General features: G+C 49.2%; 1 protein-coding gene across 50 annotated transcripts in view; it reads right to left on the reverse strand.

The window, feature by feature from the left end:
• The window catches only part of TENM4 (teneurin transmembrane protein 4), a 2,941,714-nt gene that overhangs the window by 111,187 nt on the left and 2,803,099 nt on the right, over nucleotides 1-27,428 (reverse strand). For 31 of the 50 annotated variants that reach the window (XM_084975391.1, XM_084975366.1, XM_084975403.1 and 28 more), the window contains 2 exons: nucleotides 19,817-20,002; nucleotides 3,995-4,141 (listed from right to left, as the gene is read on the reverse strand). In XM_084975391.1, the coding sequence (XP_084831517.1) occupies nucleotides 3,995-4,141; nucleotides 19,817-20,002 (333 nt within the window). Of the gene's footprint in view, nucleotides 1-3,994; nucleotides 4,142-11,888; nucleotides 11,916-19,816; nucleotides 20,003-27,428 lie in introns of all 50 variants that reach the window. The other 19 variants (XM_084975397.1, XM_084975384.1, XM_084975361.1 and 16 more) reach the window with 1 other exon arrangement.

The raw sequence follows: 27,428 nt of genomic DNA on the forward strand, positions 1-27,428 counted from the left end.
CCATTAGATTTAGTTGTTTGGACAACAATTTCTTCCAAATGACTGTGGGCGTCCTGAGGGAGAAAAGACTGGGCCACATTCATCAGGCTTTCCATCCTCTCAGAAGGAGCGTGGTGCCTGGCGGACAGCAGGGGCCCAGCAAATGTGTGCTTGACAGAATGGAAAAGAGCCAAGCGCTAAATGTGGCTCACTCTTGTGGACAGTCTGCTGTTTCTACCTCCACCAAAATTGTCCCTGTCTGGCCAAGACCCAGAATGGTAGAGGCCAGCTTGGCCCCCTCCAGGACCCGGGGACAGTTTAACCCCTTGCCATTGTTTCATCTGTGCCACCCTGCAAAGCAGGGTCCCCCTGCTCTTTCCCCTCGGTTCCCCCAGTGGATGGAGAGTCCACCATACTGAGAGGGTCCTGAGGGGAGATGTCCCCTCATCTTGCAGTTGACCAGGTCAGGCTCCCTTGACAACTCGGTCTCCCCTGCTAACCGTCTCCCCAACTGTGATCACCCCTGAGATGTCTTTCTGGCTGGACTGGAAGCCCCACAAGACAGGACTACACCCCAGCTTCCAGGAGGGTACCTAGGCATTTGATAACATCGGCTGAATGAGTAGACGCTCCTTTATCACAGCAATGGTCCTGCTGCATTGCAACTGCGTGCTATTTCTCCCTCCAGGCTGTGAATGTCACATAGACAGGGAGAGTGTCTTAGCTGTCTCTGAAGCCCCACGACCCAGGTCGGGGCCCAGTGTAGAGCAGACATGCAGTTAATGTTGGCCGAGGGAATGAATGAACGCAGGTTACAGTACTATTGCATGGCTCTGCTAAAAAGTATGTGGTACATACATACAATGGAATATTACGCAGCCATAAAAAGGAAGGAAATAATGCCATTTGCAGCAACATGGATGGGCCTAGAAACCATCATACTAAGTAAAGTTAGTCAGATAGTGAATGACAAACATATATCATTTATATGTGGAATCTAAAAAAAAGATACAGATGAACTTATTTGCAGAACAGAAATAGACTCACAGACTTTGAAAAACTTATGGTTACCAAAGGGGACAGGTTGGGGGGGTGGGAGGGATGGACTGGGGGTTTGGGATGGGCATATGCAACACACTGAGGTATATGGAATGATCGGCCAACAGAGACCTGCTGTATAGCACAGAGAAGTCTATCCAACATTCTGTGATAACCCATGTGGGAAGAGAATCTAAGAGAATGGATATGTGTGTGTGTGTGACTGAATCACTTTGTTCCACAGCAGAAATTATCACAACCTTGGAAATCAACTATACTTCAATAAAACTTTAAAAAAAGTATGCAAAATTTCATTCCCATTTGTATCATGCTCCATCGGTGGAGGAGGTATATTCTCTTACACTTGGGAATTTTCTGATTGTTCTTTTCCAGTTCCTGGTGGTTCATCTCCACAGCAGCTGAAGGAGGCTGTGGATCTCTGGATTCTAGATGAGCCCTGTGTCCTAGGATGAAAAGCCCTTTCTCCCACCGAAGCTGTGTAGCTTTGGGCTCCTGTGTGCTCTCGCCATGTCACCACTGAGGGGGCCCGGCACTGGGAAGGCTGGCTCTGAAGGACGATGAACAGAAGATACACCAGCACTGCGGTTCATGGAAGGGGATAAATGACCCTCGTTTTATAACCTCTCCTGGTAGGTGTGTTGTGGGGGAGGGAGGTGCACCCTCTTCCCACATTTCTCAAGGACACGCAGATCTTTTGCTGCCCAGATATTCAGCAGCTGTCTGAGGCTTTGGCTAAGACCCTGCATTCCTGAGAAGGGAACGACCTCACCGTATGGGGCCTCTCCCTTCCTCTTCCAGCTACACGACTGCCATTGCTCATCATGGGATGGTGTCCACACAGGCAACGCGAAGGGGAATGAGGGGAATGCCGAGGAAGTCAGGCACATGCTTCAGGCTGGGCATCTCTTTCCCACGAAGAGCAAATACGACTGTCCTGTACTTGCCTGAAGGCAGGGCTACTTGGTACCGTTCTCTGCTTTGCCCATGATGTTTTCTCTGACTGGAAGGTCCTTTCCTTTTGGAGAAATACCTGCCTACTCGAGCACTACTTTCTTTCTTTCTTTCTTCCTTCCTTTCTATTGTTTTCTCCCTCCCTCTCTCTCTTTCTCCTTCCTTCTCTCCTTCCTTCCTTCCATGGAAGTTCCAGGGCTAGGGGTCTAATCGGAGCTGCAGCTGCCAGCCCTCACCACAGCCACAGCAACGCGGGACCTGAGCCACATCTGTGACCTACACCACAGCTGGTGGTAACACCATATCCTTAACCCATTGAGCGAGACCAGGGATCGAACCTGCATCCTCATGGATACTAGATGGGTTCTTCACCTGCTGAGCCACAATGGGAACTGCCAAGAACCACCTTCTTTAAATGTTTTCCTTCTCCCACGACAACCAACAGAGAAGCCAGCAAGGGCACTTATCAGCATCCATTAGCATTCAGCTGTGGTTTTGCTCCCTCCTTTGAGTTCCTGGAATGTGGGGACAGGATTTATGTCTGCCCCTGGCCTCGGGCCTGCATAACAGGAACTCTGGATATTTATGGAGCACAAGAATGAATGAGCTCCCCAAGTCTCAGACTGATGAAGGGACATTTCAGCTCTGGGAGATCTCAGGAGGAGACCACGGACCCACTGTCTCTGCTCGGCTACCACACCTGACCCACGAGCCCCTTGTTGACACTCACTCTGTGGGGCCTAGGACTGGGTGCTTCAGGCCTGACCACCTCCTGGATTGAGGCAGCAGGGAGAAGGACTGAAAGCTGGCTCAGACAAAGGTCAGTGGTCTGAAACAGCCTAAGGCTACTGGAGCCAACTCAAGGCCAATGAACCAGAGTAATCACAACAGCTCACACTAGGCCCTATAATCCTTATGGTGCTTTGAGATTGCAGAATCGTGCTAAGTAGAAGGTTCCTGAAGGCTGGGATGCCGAATTTCTGGCCTGTTGACTTCCAACTCTGCAGTATACTAGAAAGTGTCCTGGTATAAACACAAGGGAGTTCATATAACACACTTGGACTAGGCCAACTGTTAGGCCATCACTAGAAAGGAGGAGCTAACTTTTGATTTAGTTTCTTATCTCTTTTTCTTCTCCTAATAACCTCTTGAGATTGGCAGAGCCAGGAAGAATCAACCCATCTTCCAAGTGGGATAGTAAAGCTCACTGGGGTTGTTTTATACAAGTTTCACACAACATAAAGGTGAAGGCTAATTCTAGGTCTAAGATAAGGGCTGATTCCATTGGCTTTTATGATCCAATGGCCGCATTTTATGAATAAGGAGTGTGAAGCCCACACACCTCGAGTAGCTTGAGCACCAACGACGGAACTGGGATTAGAACCCTGGTCTCTTCACTCTCAGCTAATAAATGTCCCACAACACCAGGCCCCCCTTCTTTAGGGTTTTGACTGCCCAGCACTTGGAGGAAAAAAAAAGGAAAAAATCCAACCACAAAGACGAATTCTACTCTAAATCCACAGGGGCAGAAGGTGTGGGGCCGAAGGTGGCCCCGTGTGCTTGGTGAGGGTTAACACCCGAATCAGAGGAGAAGCGACCTTGACCAAGGAGAAGCCTCCTTTCTGGCACTTTCTGTGATAAGAGAACTGGATGGCCTCTCCTTGTCCACTTCCAATGGCGGGGGGAGGGGGACCTCATGACTTTGCCAGGTGACTCATTCATTCCATTAACGAATTACTAGAAAATTCCTTCTTCCATTGGCCTTCTCCTCTGCATTCATTGTCGGATGGGAACTAATTTTGCTTACATCAGTTAATGTTAAGGAACAAGCAGTGCTATGCACGCATCCCTTAGACCACGTGTGCAGTTTCTGCCTCTCCTGCAGGGTTCCTTGATTGGACAGCTGGTGGGCTGGACCGCCTATTAACTCAGTAAAGCCCACCCTCCACTCTGTGCCTCCCACCACCCTGGAGATGCGCAGGATCCCTGGGTGCCAGAGCCCTACCTCCATCGTTGTCTTTGCTGTCACCACAGGCGGTTTCCATGGATGTGTCACAGCCAGCTCCTCTCCAGCCCAGCTGGCAGACGCAGTGCCACCCATTCAGGTCCAAGGTACATCTGCCGTTGCCGTTGCACAAGCCAGGGCAACCCTCTGCAAGGCAAAGCACACAGAATGGAGGTCTGTTCGTTCACAGCGAACTGTGGCCACACACGCTCACACACTGTCAACTTAACAAAATGCTTCCACATCCATCAGCACACTGATGCCCTCAGCATCCGGGGAGGCCTATCATTAGAACTGCCGCTTTACCTACAAGGCAACTGAGATGCAGAGGTGGAGGGTCTTGCTAAGGCCACACAGTCAGGAAGTGGCGGGGACAGGTCCAAAACCCCCTCTTACAAAAGTGATCAGAATTCTAGAGTGGGAGGCAGGGGATGTGGGCTTGTCCGAATCTGACCAACAGAGCTTTCTGGCTGCTCCTTGCTCTTGGCTCATCCTTGCCTGCTTTTCCTGTCTCTGGTGGCTCTGAGGAACAAAGGGATCATGTCTCTGGTCCCTCTCCTGTCCCCTCAGCACTGCTGGGTCTCTCTAAAGCGCTGCCCTTTTTTCAGGTCTTGGTACCAGGTCCACTGTATTGGGACTTAGGCTGGACATTCACTTTGTCCCATTTTCTCCTAAACAACTGTCTCTGCTTTGAGGAAGCGTCCTTGAGTCTTTTTCTTCCCATCTTATCCACAGTTCCTAAGAGGAGCCCGGATAACTGCCACAAGAGAGGCTACCTAGGGCTGCTAAGATTGCCAAGGCAAGTTCAGGCAGGCTGCCCTTTGTTAACTTTATCCATCTGGACTCCCGCTGCCTGCCTGCCACTTATTAAGCATCCACTGGGCTAGCAATGGAGGAGTAGATGAATGAGACCTAGTTCTTACTCTTGAGGAGCATGTAGCCAATCGAAGGATACAGATTTGTATAAGCAAAGTATTTCACTGCGAAGGGGCCCTGGGGGAGATGCACAAAATACGGCTCTGACCTTGAGAAGGATATGGATGACTTAATCAAGAAGGGTCAGGCAATATTTAGACTCTGCCTTTGTTCCGCTTTGACCGTATCATATGGTGGGGAGTTACTATTATGCAAGTAGACGGGCAGGTTTTTGCTCACCACCTTTTCAAATCCCTCCCCCCTTTGAGTTTGTGGCTCAGAAATGTAGGTCTGCGGATCTAAGCTTCAGGGTTTACTCCAGCTTCTATCTGGCTGCTTGGTTTGCATTCACATCCTGGCAACCCCTTGCTCAGAGAGGCTATCAAAAGACGTCCCCCTGGGATGTCACCTGTGTCTTCTCTCCATCCCTGCTCAGCCAGAGAAAGGTATGAATGTGAAAGCACCCTGACGTCTGTAAAACTTGTTTTATTATCCTGAGCAACAAACTGCTACGAATATGGGTAAAAACTGAATTTTCCATCATGAAATCATGGAAAACTGAGCCATTCTTCTTAAGTGGAACAAATGGGGATGTGGCTGTCCAGTATAAGACCTAGACCAAAGCAGGCACTCCCCAAATGGCTGATCAATTGGAATCGACAACTGTAATGTTTCAAGGTCTTTTGATAGTTAGTTGACTGTTATTACAGAGTGAAAGAAAAGAACATGTCCCTCTATATTTGAGATGTTCAATGCAGCCACCAATCTATCCATCTGGCCACTGGGTTTTCCATTCAAAGGAGGAAACATTTATTGAGAGTGTACGCCAAGCCTAGGAGGGATTCTTACAGAAGTTTTGAAGCAAATGCAGGCTATGGGGTCTGCATAGAAGAAGCCTGTTGGGAAAAGTGGAAAGCCACAAGCATGGCCACCCCAAAGGTGACTGAGAAAGCAGTTACAAAAGCATAGGAGCAGTGCTGTGACGTGCAGCCACTTCCCCAGTCTAACTAATAGACTCCCTCTTTCTCCATCCCACTTAAAGTTTTGTCCATCCAGCTGAGACTTCCTTTAAACTAAGACTCACATGTATTTGCAATCAGTTTTGGAAGATGGATCCAATGGTTAAGAATGGCAGTAGACTGCTTCTCTTGCTCCAAGATGCAAAGAACATCTCTTGTATAAGAGCACAAGCTTGGGAGCTGTACCAAAGGCTGGCTCTGTCACCCAGTGGCTGGATGACCCAGGCATCTTATCTAATTCGCTTGAGCCTCAGTCTGCTTCTAAAATGGGGTTGTTGGGAGGGTTAAATAAGAAAATGTATGCATGATGTACAAAGCCTGACACAGGGCTTGAACATGATATCTAAGTAGAGGGACTATAATATCATAAATTGTGTCCACAACCTCAGGTAGGGGTCAAAGAAAGGCAAAATAGAAAACTGAGGCAGTTATTTGGATCAAGGTCAGCAAACTTTTTCTGTAAGGGTCCAGATAATAACTACTTTCGGTTTGTGAGCCATATGGTCTCTGTTGCCATTACCCACTTCTGCCGTTATAGCTTGAAAGGAACCACATACAATTTAAATGAATGAGCATGGCTGTGTTCTAATAAAACTTTATTTACATAAACAGGTGAGGAGCTAGATTTGGTCTGGGTGCTGTCGTTTGCCAAAACCTGATTTCGATGCTTCAGGACCACGAGGACAATGAGCGTTGCCATACACCGAAGGTCTACTATGGCGTGCTGCTGTGCTAGACCTTCTACATGTACTATTTCCAAACTAAGAAGCTTTCCGTTACATTTTTCAGCTCCTGGCTTTCTAGGGCAGTGCCAGTTTCACACCATTTAACCTAAATTTCTAGTGAAAAACATGTGTATAATAGAGTGTGGACTTTGGAACGAGACAGAACTCAGTTCAAATCCTAGCACTGCCATTTTTCTTACTACCCATGTGATGATGGGCAAATTATTTAACTCTCAAAGCCTCAGTTTTCTTGTCTGTAAAATGGAGGGAATACCTAGTCCAAAGATTTGCTAAGAAGATTAATGGGGTGATGTATATGGATTACTTAGCATGGTGGGTAACACAGGTTGGTATTTAATAAATGACAGCTGCTATTATCATTACTGGGGGTATTTGCTTTGACATTGTATAATTTCACTAAGAAACTCACACATCACACAATAACCCTTTGCTAGTCCAAATTCTGTGCATGTTTGGGTTGAAGCTAAATACAAACTGTGCCAGTGAGAGCTGAGACAAACCCAATGCTGTGGTCAGGGGGCCAACAGGCAGATCCGCAGAAAGCAGAGAGATGGGTTCAAGGCCATGAGTCCCAGCCCAGACCCACTGTTTCATGCTTTCCTAACACTCTGTCCTGCTCCTTGAGAGCCACTGTCCCAAGCATACTCAAATTACTAATTTTGCTGTTGTTTAATGTCTTACTCCTGCCATTAGAATGTAAACACCATAACGGTACCATTGGACCTAATCCAGTGCCTGGCACACAACTGATACTCAACATATATTTGCTGAAATGAATTAATGAATGAGACAGGAGACCTAGGCTCTGCCTGACCAACTCGTGGGATCTCGGGAGAGTAACTTCTCCTTTGGCTTCAATTTTCTCATCCGAGAAATGAAGATTTGGATGAGATGATCTTTTAGGTCCTTCCAGTACCTATACCCAATAGAGAAGGTCGAAACTACTTCAAATTTGACGATTTTCTTTTTAATTTCAATGAACTTTACTTAGCACCTACTGGATGCCTAGCATGTGCAACGTCTCGGGTATGCAGAAGTGAGACATAGCCTCTGCCTTTAATATTTTTATTTTTTATACCCTTTGTTCCAGGAAAATTTAAAATGGGTCTTAACAGGAGTTCCCTAGTTAAGGATCTGGGTTAAGGATCTGGCATTGTCACTGCTGTGACCTGGGTCGCTGCTGTGGTGCAGGTTTGATCCCTGGCCCAGGAACTTCCACACGCCTGGGGCTTGGCCCCCAATTTTTTTTTTAATGGGTCTTGGGAGTTCTCTTGTGGCACAGTGTGTTAAGCTTCTGGTGTTGTTGCTGGAGTGGCTTGGGTTGCTGCTGTGGCGCAGGTTTGATTCCTGGCCCTGGAACTTCTACGTGCTGCAGGCACAGCAAAGAAAAAAAAGGGGGGGGGAGGTGTCTTATAATCTCAAAACTTCTCAAAGTGAATTATTTGAACTCCTAGTTCTATGAGGTCCTCAAAAACAAACTTCTGTGGTCAAATAAGTTTAGAAAACAATATATCCTATATTCTTATCCTAGAAAGTCTCGCTAAATATTAATTAATACCTTAGAGGCTCTGGGAAGCCTTACCATAAAGGAACCTGCTTATGTGACTGTCAGAACATTTTCCAATTTGATCTCAGAACGCGTCCCCCCACGACCATTTACAACGATGTGGAACATTCCATTCCACAAAACCCTCTTTGGGGACCCCCTGCTCTAGTGAACCCCTCCTAGCACACAAGCCTGGCACATACATTCTGTGCTGCTCTGAAGCTGCCCGGGGGAAGCCGTGGCCTCAAGAAGGGAAGACTCTCCATGGGAAACCACGGGGACATTCCCTCCACAGTCAGTTTCTTTGGTTCCTGGGGGTCTGCACTGACCTATCAGTTTCAGGGTTTCAGAGACATCCGGAGTGCCTGTGGCTTGAACGAGGTTTGCTCCCGTGTAGCAATCTGCTTCTGGGATCATCACCCCCCCACTAGCCAGTATGGGGAAGCCTCCTCTGGGGTGACTCGCTGGCTTTCCTAAAGCAGTATGTCCATCCTCACCCACCGATCCAGCTCATTAATCCCACGAACCCGGAAACTCACCAATAATTCAGAGAACCCAAGTGACATCAACACTCTCCTCTGGAAGGACTCACGCCAGGCATTTGCTAGAGCCCAAATAATATAATTTTCGGGTTTAGAGAATGGCTAAGCTTTTCAAAAGAAAGGATGCCCTTTAAATGACATGGGACCGTTTTATCTTCAACCTTCTGCTTAAGCCTAAGAAGCAGCTGCCCTTGAAGGCAGAAGACTTTCAGAATCCTTGAAGGTATTTATTTTTCACTTAAGTGGTAGAGGAGCTATGAAACGCACCTATCATACCATGAATGTCCCGTTTCTTCATATTTCTCTTTCTGGTCCTGTACTTTTTCATCCCCACAGTCACTTCGCGAGACACGGTCACCACTGCTTCCTACCTAGATGACAGCAACCATCTCCTAAGTGGACTCTTTGCTCCAAAATGTTCCTCCTCAACTCTTTCTGCACAATATGGCCAGACTGATCCCTACAAGTCACAAATGTCATTAAGTCATAAGCCTTCAGTGGCCCCTCACATGCTTACAGTCTACTTGGTCTATGATGGGCCTTCCCGTCACGGCTCAGCGGTTAGCAAACCCGACTAGCATCCACGAGGGTGTGGGTTCGATCCCTGGCCTTGCTCAGTGGGTTGAGGATCTGGTGTTGTCGTGAGCTGTGATGTAGGTCGCAGACACAGCTTGAATCCTGCGTGGCTGTGGCCATGGTGTAGGCTGGTGGCTACAGGTCCTGATTCGACTCCTAGCCCAGGAACTTCCATGTGCCACAGGAGTGGCCCTAAAAAGACAAGATGACCAAAAAAAAAAAAAAAATTAAGATCTTGGTCTATGAGGCTCTGCCTAAATTGAGCAGGGGGTATCTCCTTACTAAGTGGCCCTGGGACCTCCTCTATCACAACCTCCATCGCACTTTGTTGGAATTATTTGTTTTCACGTCTTCTCTGCTAGGCTGTGGGGAACCCGAGAGCAAGGACCATTTCTGCCAGGTGGTATCCACATTTCCTGGCACTGAGGAGGAGTTCAAGATCCTTGTGGAATGAATGTTGTTTCTTCATTTCTCCAAAGTCTACCTATGAGATTGGAAAGACCAAAAGCCAGCTTGTTTCTGAACTGCAAAACATTCTACTCTGAAATTCAGTCCTGCTCTTGTGTTGTAGTGGTCTCTGAATTCTTTGGCGGGGGCAGTTATTCGTATCCATTACATCAGAAAGTCAGCCAGATGGGGGCTTGGTCCAGAGCGAGATTTTGACAAAAAAAAATTTGCCTTAAGGCAAGTAATGATTCACTGACCTCATCCAGCTAGAGGTTTGGTGATATTTTTTGAAGATCAGAGCAGGTGGTTTGAAAGAGAATACGTGTCCCTTCTTGGTGAGGAACCAGTTTGTGAGATGTGGCTTGGAGGAAGAATGCAGGAAATTAGTGGGATATTCTTGGGGATTTATGGTGATGTAGAAAGAATACTAGAAACACGGATTAGGCCAGGAAATGTAAAATCCTGGTTCTGCCACTTACTGCAAGCGTGATCCAGGATGGGCCACTCCCCTTCCTCAACTCTGATCTCCTTTTCCAACCAAATGAGTATAATTATAAGCGGTTTCCTTAAAAAAACGCACAGGACTCACTTAAGACTCATGGATATGGAAAAATTCTACACTGTAGGAAAAACAAGCCCCAACTGGTGGTAACATTATTAAACTTAATCCATCCTGAAGGTTCCTCTGATAATGATTATGTGTAAAGTGTCTATTCGAAAGCGGCTCAGAGGTGCTACTCTTTTTTGCTGGAACAATTTTCTTCTTGGTTGAAGGCCCGTATGTGAAAAGCAAGGAAGCTTGCTTCCCACTGGATGGGCCCTGGCGCCACCTTGGCTGTATTTGGCCAAGACATCCCAGTTGAAAAGGACTTAGTTACGGTGCCCTAAAACCCTTTTCATCCATTTTAATACAGCCGTCGTTCTCTCTTATTAAAAGCCGATCTACCCTTTTTCGTTACAATTTCAAAAAATCATTCTGGCTAATGAAGTCCTTCTCCAAATTAAGGGTGAGACTGAGAATATGATGACAAAATAGCCCAGCTCACAGTTGTTGAGCACTGGTCCCGCCTACGTGCCAACAAGCACTTTACCTTCATTAGCCGACTCCATCCTCGGGCCAACCCTGTGATGCAGGTTCTGTTACATCCTCCTTTTATAAAGACTCTGAAGGGAAGAGAGGTTAAAGGCACATGCCCAAGGTCATCCCATGCGTTAAGGGCTGGAGTCTGGATTCAAACACAGGCACTCTGACTCCAGAGTATGTGTCCTTAACCTCTGAGCCCATACTGGAGTCAGGTGCGGGGGGGGGGGGGGCATGAGGACGAAAAAATGGATATGGCACCTGTCTCCTCCAGGAGCTTTTAGGAACTCACATATCTGATCATTCTGAGACTTCTTCTTAGAGCAAGGAGGCCTCTTTAGAAAATTAGGTACCATCTACTTAATGTAAATGTTTCAAACAGAAGGAATCACTCTGCCTGCAGGGAATAGTCTCCAAAGATAAAACTTACCAAAGGCAGCCTTCTCTCTCTGAAAAGGAAGAAGAACCCAAGCAAAAAGACCACTCACTTCCTAAGGTCAAGGGTCTATTTTTCCCCATTTTTCCAGAGCCTGGCACTAGAACTAGCGGTGTTCCACGTGTGGCCAGCGGATGAATGAACACAACAGAAACAGAATGGGCTGCTTAAGATTTCATAGCTTTCTCTGGGGTCTCTTCTTATCTCAGGCTACCCACCCTGCTTCCCAGCATCTTAATTCTGATGGACCAGGGGCCATAAGGGACGGGCAAGGTCACATGAGGTGGGGCAGAAAGGGTGACGGGGTGTATGGGGAGGGAGGGACAACAGCACAATGGTAATGTCACAAACAGATGGAGCACTTGGGGAGGGGGAGGGGAAGACTGACTCTCCAGGTCTATCAACCACCTTGCGGACCAAACCTCGCCCCCTGGGCAGTGGATGCTATGACAAAGCCAGGGTGTGGCAGCATCGAGACACCATGCTTATGGGGGTATATATGCATTTCTAGATACACACTTCTTCTGCTCATACACAAACACACATACACAAAGACAATAGGAAAATAGAGGAAGGAAGACCATACCTTTAACTACCCTATCCAGATAGTGCGCTTGGGAAATAAAAGACAGGACATTTAAGGTAGGATCGAGAAAGTGCAATACCGCCTGTCACATAACCATGCCGGGTGCCAAGGAGACAAAGGGGACTGCACCCCACATTTGGGACAGACCTGCCAGGGTGGGGAAAAGAAAACCAAAGACAGGACAACACGCGAGAGAAGGAGGGAGAGCAAGCACATTCTCCAGGAGGGGGCCGGACGGGATGTCAGCTCACTCTGCAATCCAGACGTTTGGAAACGTGATCATAAAAACAAGAAGACGTATGGATGAGGAAACCAGGCGAAGAAGGAGGATGGGAAGCTGCAAAGTGGCCACATCCTGCTCCGTCAGCTTTGTGGAACACTAGAACTTGCCCCTCTGTCTACCCAGAGCAGCAACTAGCTTCCCTCCCAGGGAAGCAGTGGGAAAAGGGTGAGGGCTCCCTGTCCGGGCAGAGGTGCCCCCAGGAGGCTGGAATTCAGAAACAGGCAAAATGCGAATCATCTCTCACAGGCACTGGGGAAGTGGGCTGAGTCTTTGCCCAAATATACTGCTAGGTTATCTGTTTGCCCTTCTTGAAACTTCCATGGACACGTGCCCATGCAGACTTGAATGCAGAATGCTTGGTGTTCTAAATCAGATGCCTCTCTCCTGTGTGCATCTTACACGGAATGTGGGGGGCGGGTCAATGGATATCGCTGTGAAAGACATGAAAAAGGAAAGAAAACCAGACCACATCTCAATGTTGACGAACTCAAAAGGAAGAATGACATGTTCTTTTGCTTTCCTGTGACGGGGCTGCATCCAAGCCCTAAACTCTTGGGCCATCTGAGGTTGTGCTTCTTTGTGAGGGTGGGTGGCCACTGTTGCTCTGAAATAAACCTACTATGCATCTACATGGGTGCCTGGCTGTGTGTTTATAGCAGGGTAGACCTCTTCGTTCCCAGCATGACTCAGGAATGCCTTTTCGCCTTCCCCTTGGGGCTGGGGTCCCAGCCATTTGAGGAGTCTCCCTTTCACCCCCTCTTCAGCTCCCCGCCATGTGCTCCCCCAAAGGCCAGAGAGAAGGCAATGTCCTAAAGGTCTGATCTTTCCGCCAGGCTGCCCCCTGCCCTTGGCTCCGTGCCACACATGAATCAAAAGTCCATGAGAAAGGACTCAACTGCAAGGGCGAGACCTTCTCTGGAAGCCCTGGGGTCTATAAACGGTAAGAACCTTCTTACTCTCTTCATAAAAAAAATATAAAGTTTATGTGTTCAATCCTCGGGATGGAGCAGACACTGTTGCTGTTCATCAATACATATTTGCCTCCAAAGACTGGTGGATGAGAGGCTGTGTTCTCAGTTCACACATCCATGTGGTCTGCGCTTCAAGATGAAATATGCTCCTGGAGGCTGCATAGCCAAGTGGAAAATTGCGAAGAGATTTCAACTGGGTCTGCATGCTTTCCCGTCTTTCTTACAGACGCTGTGGAGGAGGCCACGAGCTAACAGGACCCGAGAAGGGAACATGAAGGGGACCGACTTATTAAGCAGGAGTCAATGAACAAAGCTGAGGAATGGCAGGCAATGAAAAACAGGGTCAGCCCCCAGGAAAAACAGCCCCGGAAATACCACTGGCGAAGGCAAAGCTTCTCTTGATTCTTGGTTCTTGATTCTTTTTGTCTTAGTCAAGCTTGTCCATTTAATTTTGTAAAGTGGTCTACAATTTCTTCGACCTCATCTCCCTGGATCTGCTATATGCGGACAGCAATGACACACAGGATCTCCCGTCTCAGCGGGTGTCCTCCGCTTTCTGATCGGCAGAGTAGTTTTGGGGAGGGTCACACGCCTATGTTCTTAGAGTAACGGTGAACCCAGCTCCAGAAGAGATGGAGTGAGCCTAGATTTCTCTTTCAGGGTTGGCAGGATGACTAGGCTGAGTGAGATACCATCACTGAGATCCAAATGGTTACACCACCACGCAGCATCCATCTGGAGGGAGTTCTCTGACCAGAAAGACATCGAGTCCCAACATAATGATGATATCCTGGTCCAGTGGGGAGTAAAGATTAACCTATTCTGCAGGTTAATCTCCCCACACCCAGGGGAGACCTCAGAGAGCGCTCTCTCTTTCTTTCAGTGCCACTTCATTTATCAGAACTATTTAGTAATAAAGATCTCTGGAGTCCCCGTGGTGGCTCATCGGAAATGAATCTGACTAGTATCCACGAGGATGCAGGTTCAATCTCTGGCCTTGCTCAGCGGGTTAAGGATCTGGTGTTGCCAAGAGCTGTGGTGTAGGTTGCAGATGCGGCTCAGATCTCGCGTTACTATGGCTGTGGTGTAGGCCAGTGGTGATAGCTCCGATTGGACCCCCTAGCCTGGGAACCTCCATATGCCACTGGTGCAGCCCTAAAAAGATAAATAAATAAATAAGTAAATAAATAATAAAGACCTCCATGAAATGTAAATACTTTTGTAATACCTTTAAAAATCACTATTAATTTCTCAGACTATAGGCAGGAAGAGCTACCAGGGGAAGTGATAGGTGCAGACTCAGATTGCAATGGAGAGTGTGGGTTTCAGGAGAAAAAAGTGGCCTCCCCAAAGAAGGGATTCCTTCCTTCCCTACACGGCAACCTCAAGCCACCCTGTGAATTCAAGAGCTGATAACAGCCGGTCAGTACCAAGACCGAGGGTTTTCTCGGAATGGACTAGAGCTTCCCTGTCTCTATTGAAAACGAAAATAATAACTGGTCTTTGAAATCCATTGCCATTGATTCATAAAAGGCCCATGCAGGAGTCCTCACTGTTGTCGCTTTCACCGTGTGAAAATCTTGGCTCATGCACCCGCGAGTAGAATCACTTAAAACTGCATCATGATTTTAAAACACTAACATGAAAAAAAAGGCGATGCAAAGTCCCTAAGTTTGCATCATGAATGGTGGATCCAGGGCTTCCCCAAATGCCTTCACTTCTCTCCTCTGGACTTGTGGATGAAGACGATGGCCATAGAGTCATCTTTCCTCTTGGGCCATGCGAATTTTTTCAACATTGTACGTATGTTTCTCACGCTTCTTTGATATTCCTGTCACTGCGTAAGAATGTGGAGATAGTGCAGGCACACTGCTATTTACAGACAAGCTCTGAGCCTTTGGCACGAGGTTAGTCTGTGGGGTCTTGGATCTGTTTAGCATTTCTATGACCTCCAACATGAAATCTTCCTTCCTTCACTTGCCTGTGCCCAGAGACGTTTCCAGAAGTTTCTCTTAAGATAATCCCAAGAAGCTTCAGGGGCCCCCATCAAAGACTGTGAAGAACATGGCAAGAAGCTTTTTCATTCTGATTCTCCAGGAGCCTCAGTTGCCTCTAGCAGTTGTGTCCCTGGTACGTGTCAGGGCAGATGAAACAAGGATGGTCGTAGCAGGTGATGCTTGGGGGGGGGCGACAGCCATCTGAACTTCCTTCACGTGGATGAGGAGTCATCAGAGAGATGTTCTTGGTAAGTTCCTGGACACCTTCATGCTCTTCTCTCTTTGGATGGTGGATCAGGGAGGAATAAGGGGCCAATGGCACCTACTTGTGACGGATGCATGGAGCCCACGAACTGGTCCCCCGTCCCCCACTCCTACTGCAGGTGGGCTGAAATCTCTCAGGACCCTCAACGAATCGAGCTCTTGCTCTGATAACGTGGGAGTGGAACCCTGCCCATTTTCTCTTTCTCCTTGTCAGTATTTGCTCTACAACTCAGAGGTCCTGATGTGCGAGAATGTCTTTGAGGAGGGAGAAGCCCAGGGTTTATCTCAACTCACAGGCGCGGATACCCCGTGAGTGCTTGTGGGAGCTCTCAGTTAAGGACAGAATGACTACAAAAAAGAAAGCCAAGAGCTACCATTCAAAAGTGAACAAAGAACTCCAGAAGCATGTGTAGCCTTTCTTTATAATGTCTCTGCCTCGTGAAGTCTGGCTTTGCTCACTCTAGTAATTGCATCATCCGAGGATTATTTTGATCTTTACTCCCAGAGGAGGATTTGTTTGAGAATCAAGATTTATATGACTGGACAGCTCTCCTGAAGCCTAGTAAATAATTTTGTATATCTGGCATCTTGAACAATCACAGCTTTGGGGTCAAGGTTGAAATTTTACCAATGTAATCAGAAGCTGGCATTTCCCACATGTGTTTTGAGACTTTATGGACAAGGGGCACTGAAGTGAATAAAATAACTATCAGAGAAGTGATCCAAAATGTTGGTAAGTGTTTTCAAAGAAATAGGAAAAATTAAACACCTTCTTAAATTTAGCTATGCTTTTCAGCTTTCTCTAAAGAAATTGGAGGTCAAGCCCCAGGCTTAAGAGACTCATAAAATTCCTGGAAAAGAAGTCCAAAAATATGTTTCTGATGACTCCGTATTGACTATATACCTGAGAAATGGATCAAAATCAATCCATCTTACCTTAACTTCTAGACTAGGGAAACTGGCTTCCATACATGTAATAAGTATTAGTCATAAGTGAGCAAAAATAAATAAATCCCTTTTTATTTGTGGGATATTTTTAGGAGCAGGTGATGGGCGTGCAGTCTGTGGGGGGGGGCTGGGATTCCATCACCCCTGCAGCCTCCACCAGTCACCCCCATCTGTGACTCAGAAAGAGAGAGAGAGAAACTGGAGCTCCTAGTGACCAAGTGGTCTACCCATGGTGCGTTCACCAAGACTCTTCTCGAAGATGCAAAGAGACAGATAATTCCAACATCAAGAATAAAGTTTCAAAACATTCTTGCTTTTTGACAAAAATACTGTCATTCAAGAGGAGGCCACTGCCAAATTTCCTTTTATCCTGAAACCAACCTGTTTTGAGAAAAATCAAGTAGCTCCTATAAAAAAAAAAAAAAAAATAAGGTGGGCCCAAGCCTCCAAAAGGAGATATTTAATTCCTCCTATATAATCTGCTCTGGGAAATGCCACTGGGCTGAGAAGGACCTCATGTTGGAGACTTGACTGCCAGGAGCCCAGATGTGTCTCACTCTTTTATGCCAGCTAGGAGGTAATCAGGTCATTCTTTCCTGTTTATGGAGGGCAGCCGTGTACAAATAAACAGCCCCCGCCCCCCACTTTGGCTCCTATTGCTGGGCCTCTGAATCCGCTTTGTGTGTCCTGGCATTTTCTCTGCTATGGGACATCACCGCACTGCAACGTCTGAGCTACCTGCGCTAAAATGACCCATCGGATGATAATGAAATCTAGTAAGAGAAAAGGGGACACTCTGAATTTCTAACTTCTCACATGAGCCGTTTTTGCTTTTCCTAAATGATCCCCCCAAGGAGTGGCATTCCCGGGAACCCTCAGAAAGTGCTGCTTCTTATCGTCAAAGATTAAAAGCAGTTTCTCCTTCTCCATCCTCTCCCAAAAAGAAAATAAGAAGGCACTGCCACTGTTTCCCCCATTTGCCTCCCTCACCCCTTCCTTTCCATCTGACAAGGTTACCGAAATGTTCCTCCAGCCCTGGGGTGCTGGGTTCCTAGGGGGGATGCAGCTGGCCACAGGCAGAGACGCGGAGAGAGCAAGCTGCCATGCGTGCGGGGAGATTAGACAGGGACAAAGGACATGCTGGTCACACGAGGGAAGGTAAAAGAATTCCCAGCCCACGTCCTTTCATCTGAGCCACTAGGACTAGTCCATTACTTCTTCAATGTCCTGTGACATTTCTCTGGTATTTATGGCTGTCAGCCTCCCCCTAGAATCGTGCACATTTCCCTTGATGGACTTCTTATCTGGAGGGGAAAAGCACGTGCAATCCCAAGGAGCAATGTGCTCGTACAGAGTGACAACAGGGACTGCAGGGGGGCGGGGGGGGGGCTGCTTTGACTTCCTGGCACCCCAACAAAGGGATGTTCTTCAAGCCAGGCTGATGAATAGCCACAAGCCACGAGACGGAGCACAGCCGGCCTCCAAGCCCTGCCATGAATCGTCCATGACTGGACGCAGGGAGAATGTCCCGAAACCTCTCATCATTGGACTTGGGGGAGATGCTTTTATCTTATGAAAGGCTGACAGCCAGACACTTTGGAACTTGGTAAGGTGAGCTGGACTCTGTAAGCAAGCGACAGAAGATGGACTGTGCTCTCTCTGGGCTCTGGATTTGGTTTTAATAGGGATGGGCTCCCTTCGGGGCTGGGAGGGTGGAAGGTCAGGCTGTCCTTAGTCAGGCAGAAAAGTGAAGGTGAAAGGAGGGCCGAGTTTAAAGACGCTGGCCTCTCGGGTGACCAGGGCGGCTGCTCTTGAAGGGGCGTCCGGGATGGTCATGAGATGGGATGACACTGACAGAAAGAAGCCACCCAGAGGCACACAGTGAGAAAGGGAGGCACATTCTGCTCTGAAGCAGCAGGGCCGGCGGCAGGTGGCATCAGAGGGGGTCTGGTGAGTGCCTGGCTGGGCAAGCTGGCTGTGGAATTCTGAGTGCAACCCTACCAAGAAGGCCCGGCCTCCGAGCAGGTGCCTCCGCAGAAAACGTGGGCTTTGTCCTGCCAGGACCGCAGAGCAAGTAGCTTCTGAGGAGCCCCTCGCAAGGCTCGGAAAAACCCAGCCTAAACTCCTGTCCTACATTTTCAAAGTTAAGTGGCCTTTGGCCTCAGGTCCCTGAAAAGGAGCGATAACACGTGTGTCTTCGTAAGGTGGTTGTTGGGAGTATGAGATAAGGCAGTTAAAGCCCTTAGCTTGCCACATTTGACTTCAAAATCAGAAGACACTGTAACCAATATTAACACGTGTAAGGCACTGCCCAGCCATTTACAAACAGAGAGATGGTGTGGGGGACAGAGATGATGCCTGTAAGCTAATCTCGGGCTATGAAACAAAAGCAGGGAAGCCTGAAAAAAATACAAAATAAGAAGCAGCTTCATTTGCTCGAAATTCCTTTGTCCCTCAAAATCTTTGGGGCTTGTCTCCCCGTTTCCAGTAAGACTCGAGAGGTGACCTTCTGAGCAAGAGAGGCACTCAGAACCCTGCCTTCTAAAGCCATGTGCTCACCATCTGATCACAGACCTTTCCTTTAAACAAATGGAAGGGGAAGACGTTAAAACGCACATACGCAAACCAGTTGATTCAATAAAGGCCTTTTGGTGAGTGTTCATTCCAGGATAATAAACCAAGCAAACGTCTGGCTGTGTTTAAAATCAACAAAACCAGCAGGAACGGCAGAAAGAAGGGAACGGGAGTGATCTGCTTGTTTTGAGAGCTGCCAACAGCGCTGCTTCAGCAGGGGCTGGTGCCGAGGAGCTCCCAGGAGAGGGGAAGGGAGGCAAAAGCAGACAGGACGGAAGCCGAGGACAGGGGAGGGGGGATCCCAGGCCTAATGGGATGCAGATGTGGCCTGAGGCCGGTGGGAAGCATTTCCCAGGATTCCAGCCCTCTTTGGGAGCGGTGGCCTAGGAGGCTAGTCTCCCAACCGGATCATGCATTTGATTCGGTGGCTATGTTTACGGAGCAATGAACTGCGTGTCAGCCTGCGCTAACCTCTTTCCCTGCATCATTATTCCCACTTTACAGGAGAGGGAATTGAGGCTCAGAGAGGCACTGGGACTTGCTCACACAGCTGCTAAGTGGTAGAGGCACCTGCCTCGTTAGTGAACCCCAGCTCCTTAACAAAACGCTCTACTGCATTTGGCCCGGGAAGGGTTCAACAGCAAGGCACCCTGACCAGCTAGTTGAGATCTGGGAAATGCAGGCTGGGAGGGAAGAGGTTAAAAATGCCCAATTGTGAGTTTCAGTCCACAAGATGTTTCGGAAAAGCCAATCACAGGGTCGTCAGATGAAAGGACTTTTGGCCCAGTTTCCACATGCAATGGGGGTCCCCGCCTTGGCCCCAAAGTGCCCGACAGACAAAGGCACCGTGCAGCCCCAGAGAAGGGGTGCAGGGCCCTGGGCCCATCATACCGATGGTGCAGTGCTCGCCGTTCCAGCCCGGGCTGCACTCGCACTTGCCGTCCCGGCAGGTCCCGTGCTCTGCACAGCGCGGGTGGCAGGCACGCTGGTCGCAGGCCGCCCCCATCCAGCCGTCCTCGCAGCGGCAGGTGCCCCCCACGCAGACGCCGTGGCCACCGCAGTCAGCAGCACAGATCTCTGTGGGCGCAGGGGCCGGGGAGGGAGGAGAGAGAGAAAACAGGTATTGAGGGGTCACTCTTGGGGACAAGGGTCACACCTGGCTACCTACCTTGGCTTCTGTGAGCAGTGGCTCACAGGCTCAGGAGGTTAATCTCCATGGACAACGGCCCTCGACCCTTGGACAAGAACAATTCCCTAGGCAGAGGCCTGTCCAGAGCCCGTGTCCTGCCCGAGAGAGGCCGGACTGCAGACTCTGCTCTGTGTGCTTTTCCCGGCTTCCTGCCAGCCTGTCCCCGCTTCTGTGCTTGCCACCTCCAAATGGGGCCGGCCTTCTGAACAGATGTGAGGAAAAGTCAAATTTAATTAAAAACCAGTTATGTGTGAAAACAACGTGAGGATGAGCCCCCGATCGCCAAGCGGAGTGCTTGTGGGTCTGGTTGGGGTGCGCGAGGGGTCCCCGGGTTGCGTTTCTTTCCAGCATGACTCTGGGGTGGGCTGAAAGAGAAGCTGGACACCCCGAACCCATGGGGTACTCTGGGTGGCTGTGCTGGGCTTTTGCTGGGCTTATGGCCTGTCCCCCATGCATTGCTTCATCACGCCACCCTCCAGCACCATCTAAATAGTCCTTAGCATCCGAAGCAAACAGCTGGGTCGGGGGTGGGTGCACTTCACAGCCAGAGTGGCGGTGCCCAGCCCTTCACAAAGGCCCGTCTGTGAGATGGTGCAACACACACACACACACACACACACACACTAGCTGATTCACAAGCCCCTTGGGCCCCGGGCCAATGACAGCTTCATGGTTATGCAGGCAGAAGCTGTGAAGACTCTGAAATACAATTGCTTGTTAGGAAGTCGGCTGAACAACTGGGGCCACTGAGGGAGGCTCTGCCGGGGCTGTGATGGGGACCCTGACTGGATTCGGTGCCGCACGGCCCAACATACTTCACAGGGAAACCCCAACACCTTCGGTGTCCCTCAAATTAAATGGGCACCTGTGTCAAGGTGAATTAATCCATGACCCCTTCCAAGCTGTACTCTTGGCTTAGAAGCTGCTAATAGTCTGGCTACTTTTGAAAAAGGGGACAAAAATTAGATCTCGGCAGATCAGAGCTTCCAAACTAATTGACAAGGCAGTGGCTACCATGTTCAAGAATTAAGAAAACAACAACAAAAGAACCAACAGGAAGAATTCCCCTTTATGGTGTGTTCCTATGCTCATCATCTTGTCAAATAAACTACCTGGAAAGGGAGGTTCTGCACCATGCTGGGTTTCTCAGCCACCAAGGGGTGAGAGAGGCCACGGCAAAATGTATGGAAAGAGCCCTGACCTGGAGCCGGGGGACCTGGCTTCTATGTCAGGCTCTGGAGCAGAAGCTGTGTGACCCTGGGCAGGTTCCTTGACGTGGCTGGTGATGCGGCCTCATAGCACGGCCATCGGGGCCATGGGAGCACACAGTGAAGTGGACGATAGAAAGGGGCGTGGCAAAGATCCCTGATGCAAAGATTCCTCAGGACAGTGCATTTTACACCAGGTGTCCAAGGACCAGGTTTGCGAGGTCCAAGTCTGCTCAGCCATTGATCTGCTGTGTGACCTTGGGAAGGTCACTTGTCCTCTCTGGGTATCAGAGATGGCATCTAAGACTGTGGGAGTGTATGAGCATCCCCCATGTTACACCTCATAATCTATCCCCAAGGTTCAGCTGGGCTGTCCCTCCTCCTCTGAGAAGTCTCCCACGATTCATTCTGATGACGTTTCTTGCTCATTGTCTTTCCATGTGACATGGTAGCCTGCTCTTTTGTATGTGTGTCTCTCACTGTCAGACTAGGAACACCCTGAGGCTGGATGAATTCTTCCGACCACCTCTACAGCTGGTACCCAGCACAGATCTTGGCACAGAACAGACCCTCAATTAATGTTTGCTGGATGGTGGATAAATCCCTATGTGCCCGGGGCTACAGTGGCTAAGAATTTAAATAATGCAGGTACTCCTGACTCAGCTTTGCTGAGGTCAGTCCAGGCCTATCTGCTTATCTCTGCTGAGGGGCCTTGGGCAACCTCTTCCCAAGTGAGGGTGGGGCTGAGCAGCGAGTGTATGACACCCAGCAGCTCACCAGGAACGGGTTTTCTCCAGATGTCCTCCAGGCTTCCTTCCCTTCATGTGCACAGGGGCAGCTCCTTCGGCTTTTCTCAAGAGGAAGAACAGCAGTCTCAGGTCCCCGGGCCTCGCTAAGTCCTGAGTCTGAAATTTCCTTCCCTTCCACACAGCGTTGCCGGGGCGACAACCCGGGTGACTCCGGAGGTGGGGCCTGTGCACAGGGCTGCCTGGCCCTTTCCCCTGTGCACCTGCCCAGCGGGAAGCTCAGCATTCCTCAGCACTGTTCCCAGGTGGCCATTTATGGTGTGAAAGTAAACAGAGACCAGCATGTCTATTCACTGAGGTGTGAGCCAGGAGAGGGGGGGCGGGCTGCCCGGCCAAAGCCTTGGTATTTTCAGGCTGCAGGGCACTTGGAGTTCAGAAGAGGCAGGCCTTCCCCAGCGCTCGCTGGTCTCATTGCAGGTCCCCACCAACGCGAACGCTCACGGGTGGCTCACTCCTCTACCAACCAACCTGGAGGCGGTGTGCGTGAAAGAGGGACTCCAAACCTCGGCTCCGCCAGCTGTGGGACCTCAGGCAACCTGTTCAATGGCCCTGAGCTTCATTTCCTTCCTCGGTAAAACGCAGAGCCACGTCGGAGGCTCCACAGCCCTGCTACACAGTTCATCCCGATTCCTTTATTTTCCAGTAATAGCCCGTGCATGCCTGCTCTGTGCCAGGCTGTGCCAGGTGCTAGGGATAGAGAGGGCAGTGAGACATGGCCTCTGCCCTCCAGGACATCCCAGCCCGGACAAAGCAAATCGCTTCCCAAGACCGTCCAAATCCTCTACGGCTGTTACTTTGGCACCTTTTTGTGTGTGTGCAATGAATAAAGAACCGTGGATTTAGGAACAGACAGATTTGGGACCAACTCTTGGCTTTGTCACTTCCTGGCTGGGTAATCTTTAAGGCGCAAGTTAGGTAATTCACTGAATCTCGATTTCCACTTCTGTAAAGTGAAGATAATAATTCCCACTGCACCCATCTTTCTGGGGGGGGGGGCGCGTTAGATCAAATGAGGTAATGTGTGGAAAAGCCATTTTTGGCTTAATAACTTAACACTTATAGCAGGTTTTACACTTGACAAAGCACTGTTCACATACAATTTCTCACGGAACTATCACAAGGATGCTGCATGAACTCGCTGGGTACTTTCCTCCTTGGCGGGGAGGCTACTGAGGCCGAGACGGCACAGGGGGAATGTGACAAGGTCGCAGGTTCCTCTGGCGTTTGGCTCTCATTTGGACGATCCTCAGAGCCAGGCTGCACGTCAGGCTTTTTCCAGGTAAGGAGACGGAGGCTCAGACGGGACAGGGGCAGGCTCTCCTTCGAGGAACCTCCAGGCTCTTCCATCAGATCTTCCCGTTCGGGGCCCCGGTGCTTCCCCTTGGTGCCTTCCGGCCAGACCCGGGCTGCGTGTGATGGGAAATGAGATGCTCCTCAGAGTTTCCCAGACACCCCGGCTCACTTTCCTGCACTGGACACTGGGGGGCTGTCCCTCCCAACACCCCATTTCCTCCCCAGTTTACACCAGCCGTGCTCTCGTGGCATGAAGCTCAAGCAACCTGGTGGCTGGGCAGCCTTCCATCAGCCCTTTACAAGCTGGGTTGTGAGTTCTGACACATTTTAATGGACGGGGCCTGACAGGGCGACCTTGATGTTTACGGGGTGCTGACTGATGGGAACGCCACCTGTCAGCCTGCACCTCTCCCCTGCAGAGGGTCTCCCTGCCCAAGCTGAGGGGACCCTCTGGGAGGAGAAACCCGAGATGCTACTTTGTCATCTGGCCTCGAGTTATAGGCCCCAATGTTCACGTGTTTTATAGGCCTCAGTTTTGTTTTGCTTTTTGTCCTTGAAATAAAAGGAGCTGCTCTATTTTCCTTCTCCGATTCCGCTTTGACATTAAAGCAGATATAACGTCCCAGCGTGGCTGGCGAGAACCAAACAGGAGGACGCTCAAGAACGTGCTTTGACAGCTCGTGCGCCCTTTGCGTCACGTAAGTGGGATTGTGTGAAATCTGGGTCAGGGCTCCTCTCTACCCCTTAAGTTTCCGCGATTGTAACTCGGAACGATGCTGACGGCTGCAGAGTCGCGGGAGGACTTACTCTCTCTTGCTTCAGTTCTTGAGCTCTCACTGTGGGCAAATCCTACAGCGGGCCCTGGGGATGCCATGCTGATGAGGACAGACGTGGTCCTTTCCTGGACCTCAAGGGGTGACCTTCTCGCGTGGCGGGGGGATGTAACCTTCCTGAATTAAACATGTTAAGATGAGCCTGGCGCCTGGTCAGGGTACGATAAGTTGTGCGCACACATATTCTTATGAGAAAGGAGAGGAGGCAAGTGTATCAGACAACGCAGAAGATCAGACGTGAACGCTGACTTAGGCAACACACCTGATACAAGTGACCCTTTGCGAAAGGCCAGGGGACGGTCACCCGGTGAACACTGGTGCTTTCTGACCGAGCGGTGGAGGGTCGGGGTCTGGAGGAATCCTCTGAAATGCTAGGGAGTACACACTCCACAGAGTAGACTTGGGCTCAGCTTCTGACTCCCCGCTTTCCTTGGGTCCTTGTGGAGTCCTGGCGAGAACTACTTAATCTCTCAGGACCATGCGGCTTCCCTCAAAAGGAGGACAGTGATAACGGTGACAACTGAAGGAAAGGGGAACTGTGCAAGGGTCTCCGCACACTGTGTTCTGTAAGGTGTGCTCTGGACACAGCTCAACGATGATGGGACCTAAGACCTCCTGTACCAGCACAGCTCCTGGTCACCTCCAGAGGAACAGCTCTTGCAGAGCAAAAGATTTTTTATTTTTCTTTTTTTGGCCACCGCATGGCATGTGGAGCTCCTGGGCCAGGGATCAGATCTGAGCCTGGCACCATGGGTTTCAGGATCCGGTGTGGTGACCTATGCTGCCAAGGCTGGATCCTTAACCCACTGTGCTGGGCCAGGGATCGAACCTGTGTCCCCGTGCTCCAGAGAGGTCACCGATCCCATGGTTCCACAGCAGGAGCTCTGCAAAACGTTTTGTAATTGCAGCCTCAAAATGTGGGTACGATGCTTTCTCTCCAGTTACCGAGCATGGCACCACCAGCCAAGATCATCAAAATGCAGTTAGGAGTCACTGGTCTTTGCAGCTTTGGCTTCCTCTTGAAGTCAGGTGAAAATCCCCAACCATGTTTTACCACTCCAAGTCTGTAACGTTCTTGAGCCAACTGTACAGGGCTTGGAGATGAACCAGGTTAGGTGCAAGGACACCGGAGCTCTTCTCCTGGGGGGGTAGCCACACCCACAGCAGCTCCCCTCCCCACCCTTCCTCTGCCCTGCCTCACGGGATCCTATTGTCTTCTCTCTAGCCTGGAAGTCTACCCGACAGCAGGCTCTAGCTTTCATTCACCTTGGCTCCCAGGCAGCAGGCACCAGGTCTGGCACAGCAGGATCCTTCAAATACTTGTTGAAGGAACAGATGAGGTTAAAAAAAAAAAAAAAAAAGCCTCATGGAAGAGGTGTTATGTCAGTTGGCTCAACTCTATCTCAGCGCCATATTGTACGAAATTCATTTGCTTAAATATATTCACACAGGGGCTCAGCCCCCAACCCCCCATGCCCAACCTTCTGAGGAACTCATCTTCTCCAATCTCTGACTGAAAACTCATAATTTCAAAGTGTCTCAGTCCTTACACCCTCGCACACATCTTTCTGCACACCAATGCCTTCCATCACACCCGTTTCCTTCCGAAGTCTTGCAGGCAGGTGGACACAGGATGAAGTGAAAAGAGTAGGGAAAAAAACCCTATGGTTGGGGGATTGGTTAGTTGCACTCCAAGGTATGTGTGTACCTGAGGGAAAGAGCTGCCCCTGGCTCCTCTCATTAAATGTTAATCCCCATATGAACCTGGATAAAGCCTGGGGCCTATTACAGCTACATTTTAATTTGTCTGGACTTACTTTGGAATCCTGTTCATTAAAATCGCTGGTAAGGGAAGCTGTGCCTTTCCCCTAAAGAGAGAGACTTACATATAATTTTCCCATAGTTTCTTTGACTTGGAAAGATGCTCAGAATTGACACAAGTTGGGGATGGAGGGGACTCCTACCCAGATATCTGTGTGGTTTCCTGCTGAGCAAGGAACAGATGCAGGTGAGGCTGGTTTAACATTCCAGGGATGTGAAAGCAGAGCCTTAGCCCCACGTGACCTCCTGGGAAGCCCTTTAATAAGTCTGTATTTAGCACTAAAATGGATAACAGGCAAAACTGTTCTATTCTGCCCAGGACCTGAGGTTCTTAGAGCGACTGCAAGAAATTTTAATGAGGGCTAAATAATTTTAAGTGATGTCCATTAGGCTTTTCTGTTTCCTCACTAGCTCATCTGAATTAGTGCGCGGTTTGGGGAAATTTTCTGAAATCCTGGTCCTTCAAAATTCCTTGGGGAATTTCTCATGAGATCCTTGGACACTTGACGTCCAAGCCACACTAACGGCAGTTGAGGCAAAAAACAAGGAGAAACTGTAGAACCATTGCTGGTGGCACACCAATGTTATCTCATTAAACCCTCCCAACATCCCTGCAGTTACATTTTTACTTCCTTACCGTCACTGAGGAAACAGGAGAGATTAAGTGACTGGCTCGAAGGTACTTAGCTAGAACGAAAGGTGACTACGATTAACACGGCTCTTTGGTCTGTGAACTGTGGGATCAGGTTTAGGTAAACCTTCAGATGTAATTGGACGTATTTCCTTACTAATTATGTATTAGCTCATCACCCCAGCTAGACTTAGAGAATCTCTGAAATCAGAATCTGAGTCTCCTTTATCACTCTGACCCAATGATTATCATGTGAGGTACATTTCCTTTTTGTTTATCTGTTATCTGTCTGTTTATCCTCCATCCATCCGTCTGCCTATCCATCGGCTCATCCACCTGTCCATCTACCCAACCACCCAACCAACTATTCAGTCAACAGGCCATCTAACTGTCCATCCATCCATCCATCCATCCATCCATCCATCCATCCGTGTGACTTGGGCAAGTTACTTCATCTTTCTGTGCCTCACCTTCCTCATCTGCAAAATAGGATAGAGACACCAACATCTGAGGTTCAGGTGAGGTTTAAATGAACATCATGTCATGAGTCTTACATCATGTGTACCTGTTACAGAGTAAACACTCACTATATGGCAACTATTTTATGTTTGTGTGCTAAGAAAGCTAGGGGAGAAGGGAGGATTTAAAGGTACTGGGGAGAGCCTTCAAAAGCTGGAGAGGATTGGATCTGGAGGCTAATGGGAAGGTCGATTCCTGGGCTC

Source organism: Sus scrofa, chromosome 9, assembly GCF_054392235.1.
Source record: "Sus scrofa isolate SSC_HxYL_T2T_F1_AM1 chromosome 9, Sscrofa_HxYL_maternal_Yorkshire_Landrace_v2.0, whole genome shotgun sequence".
NCBI lineage: Eukaryota > Metazoa > Chordata > Mammalia > Artiodactyla > Suidae > Sus > Sus scrofa.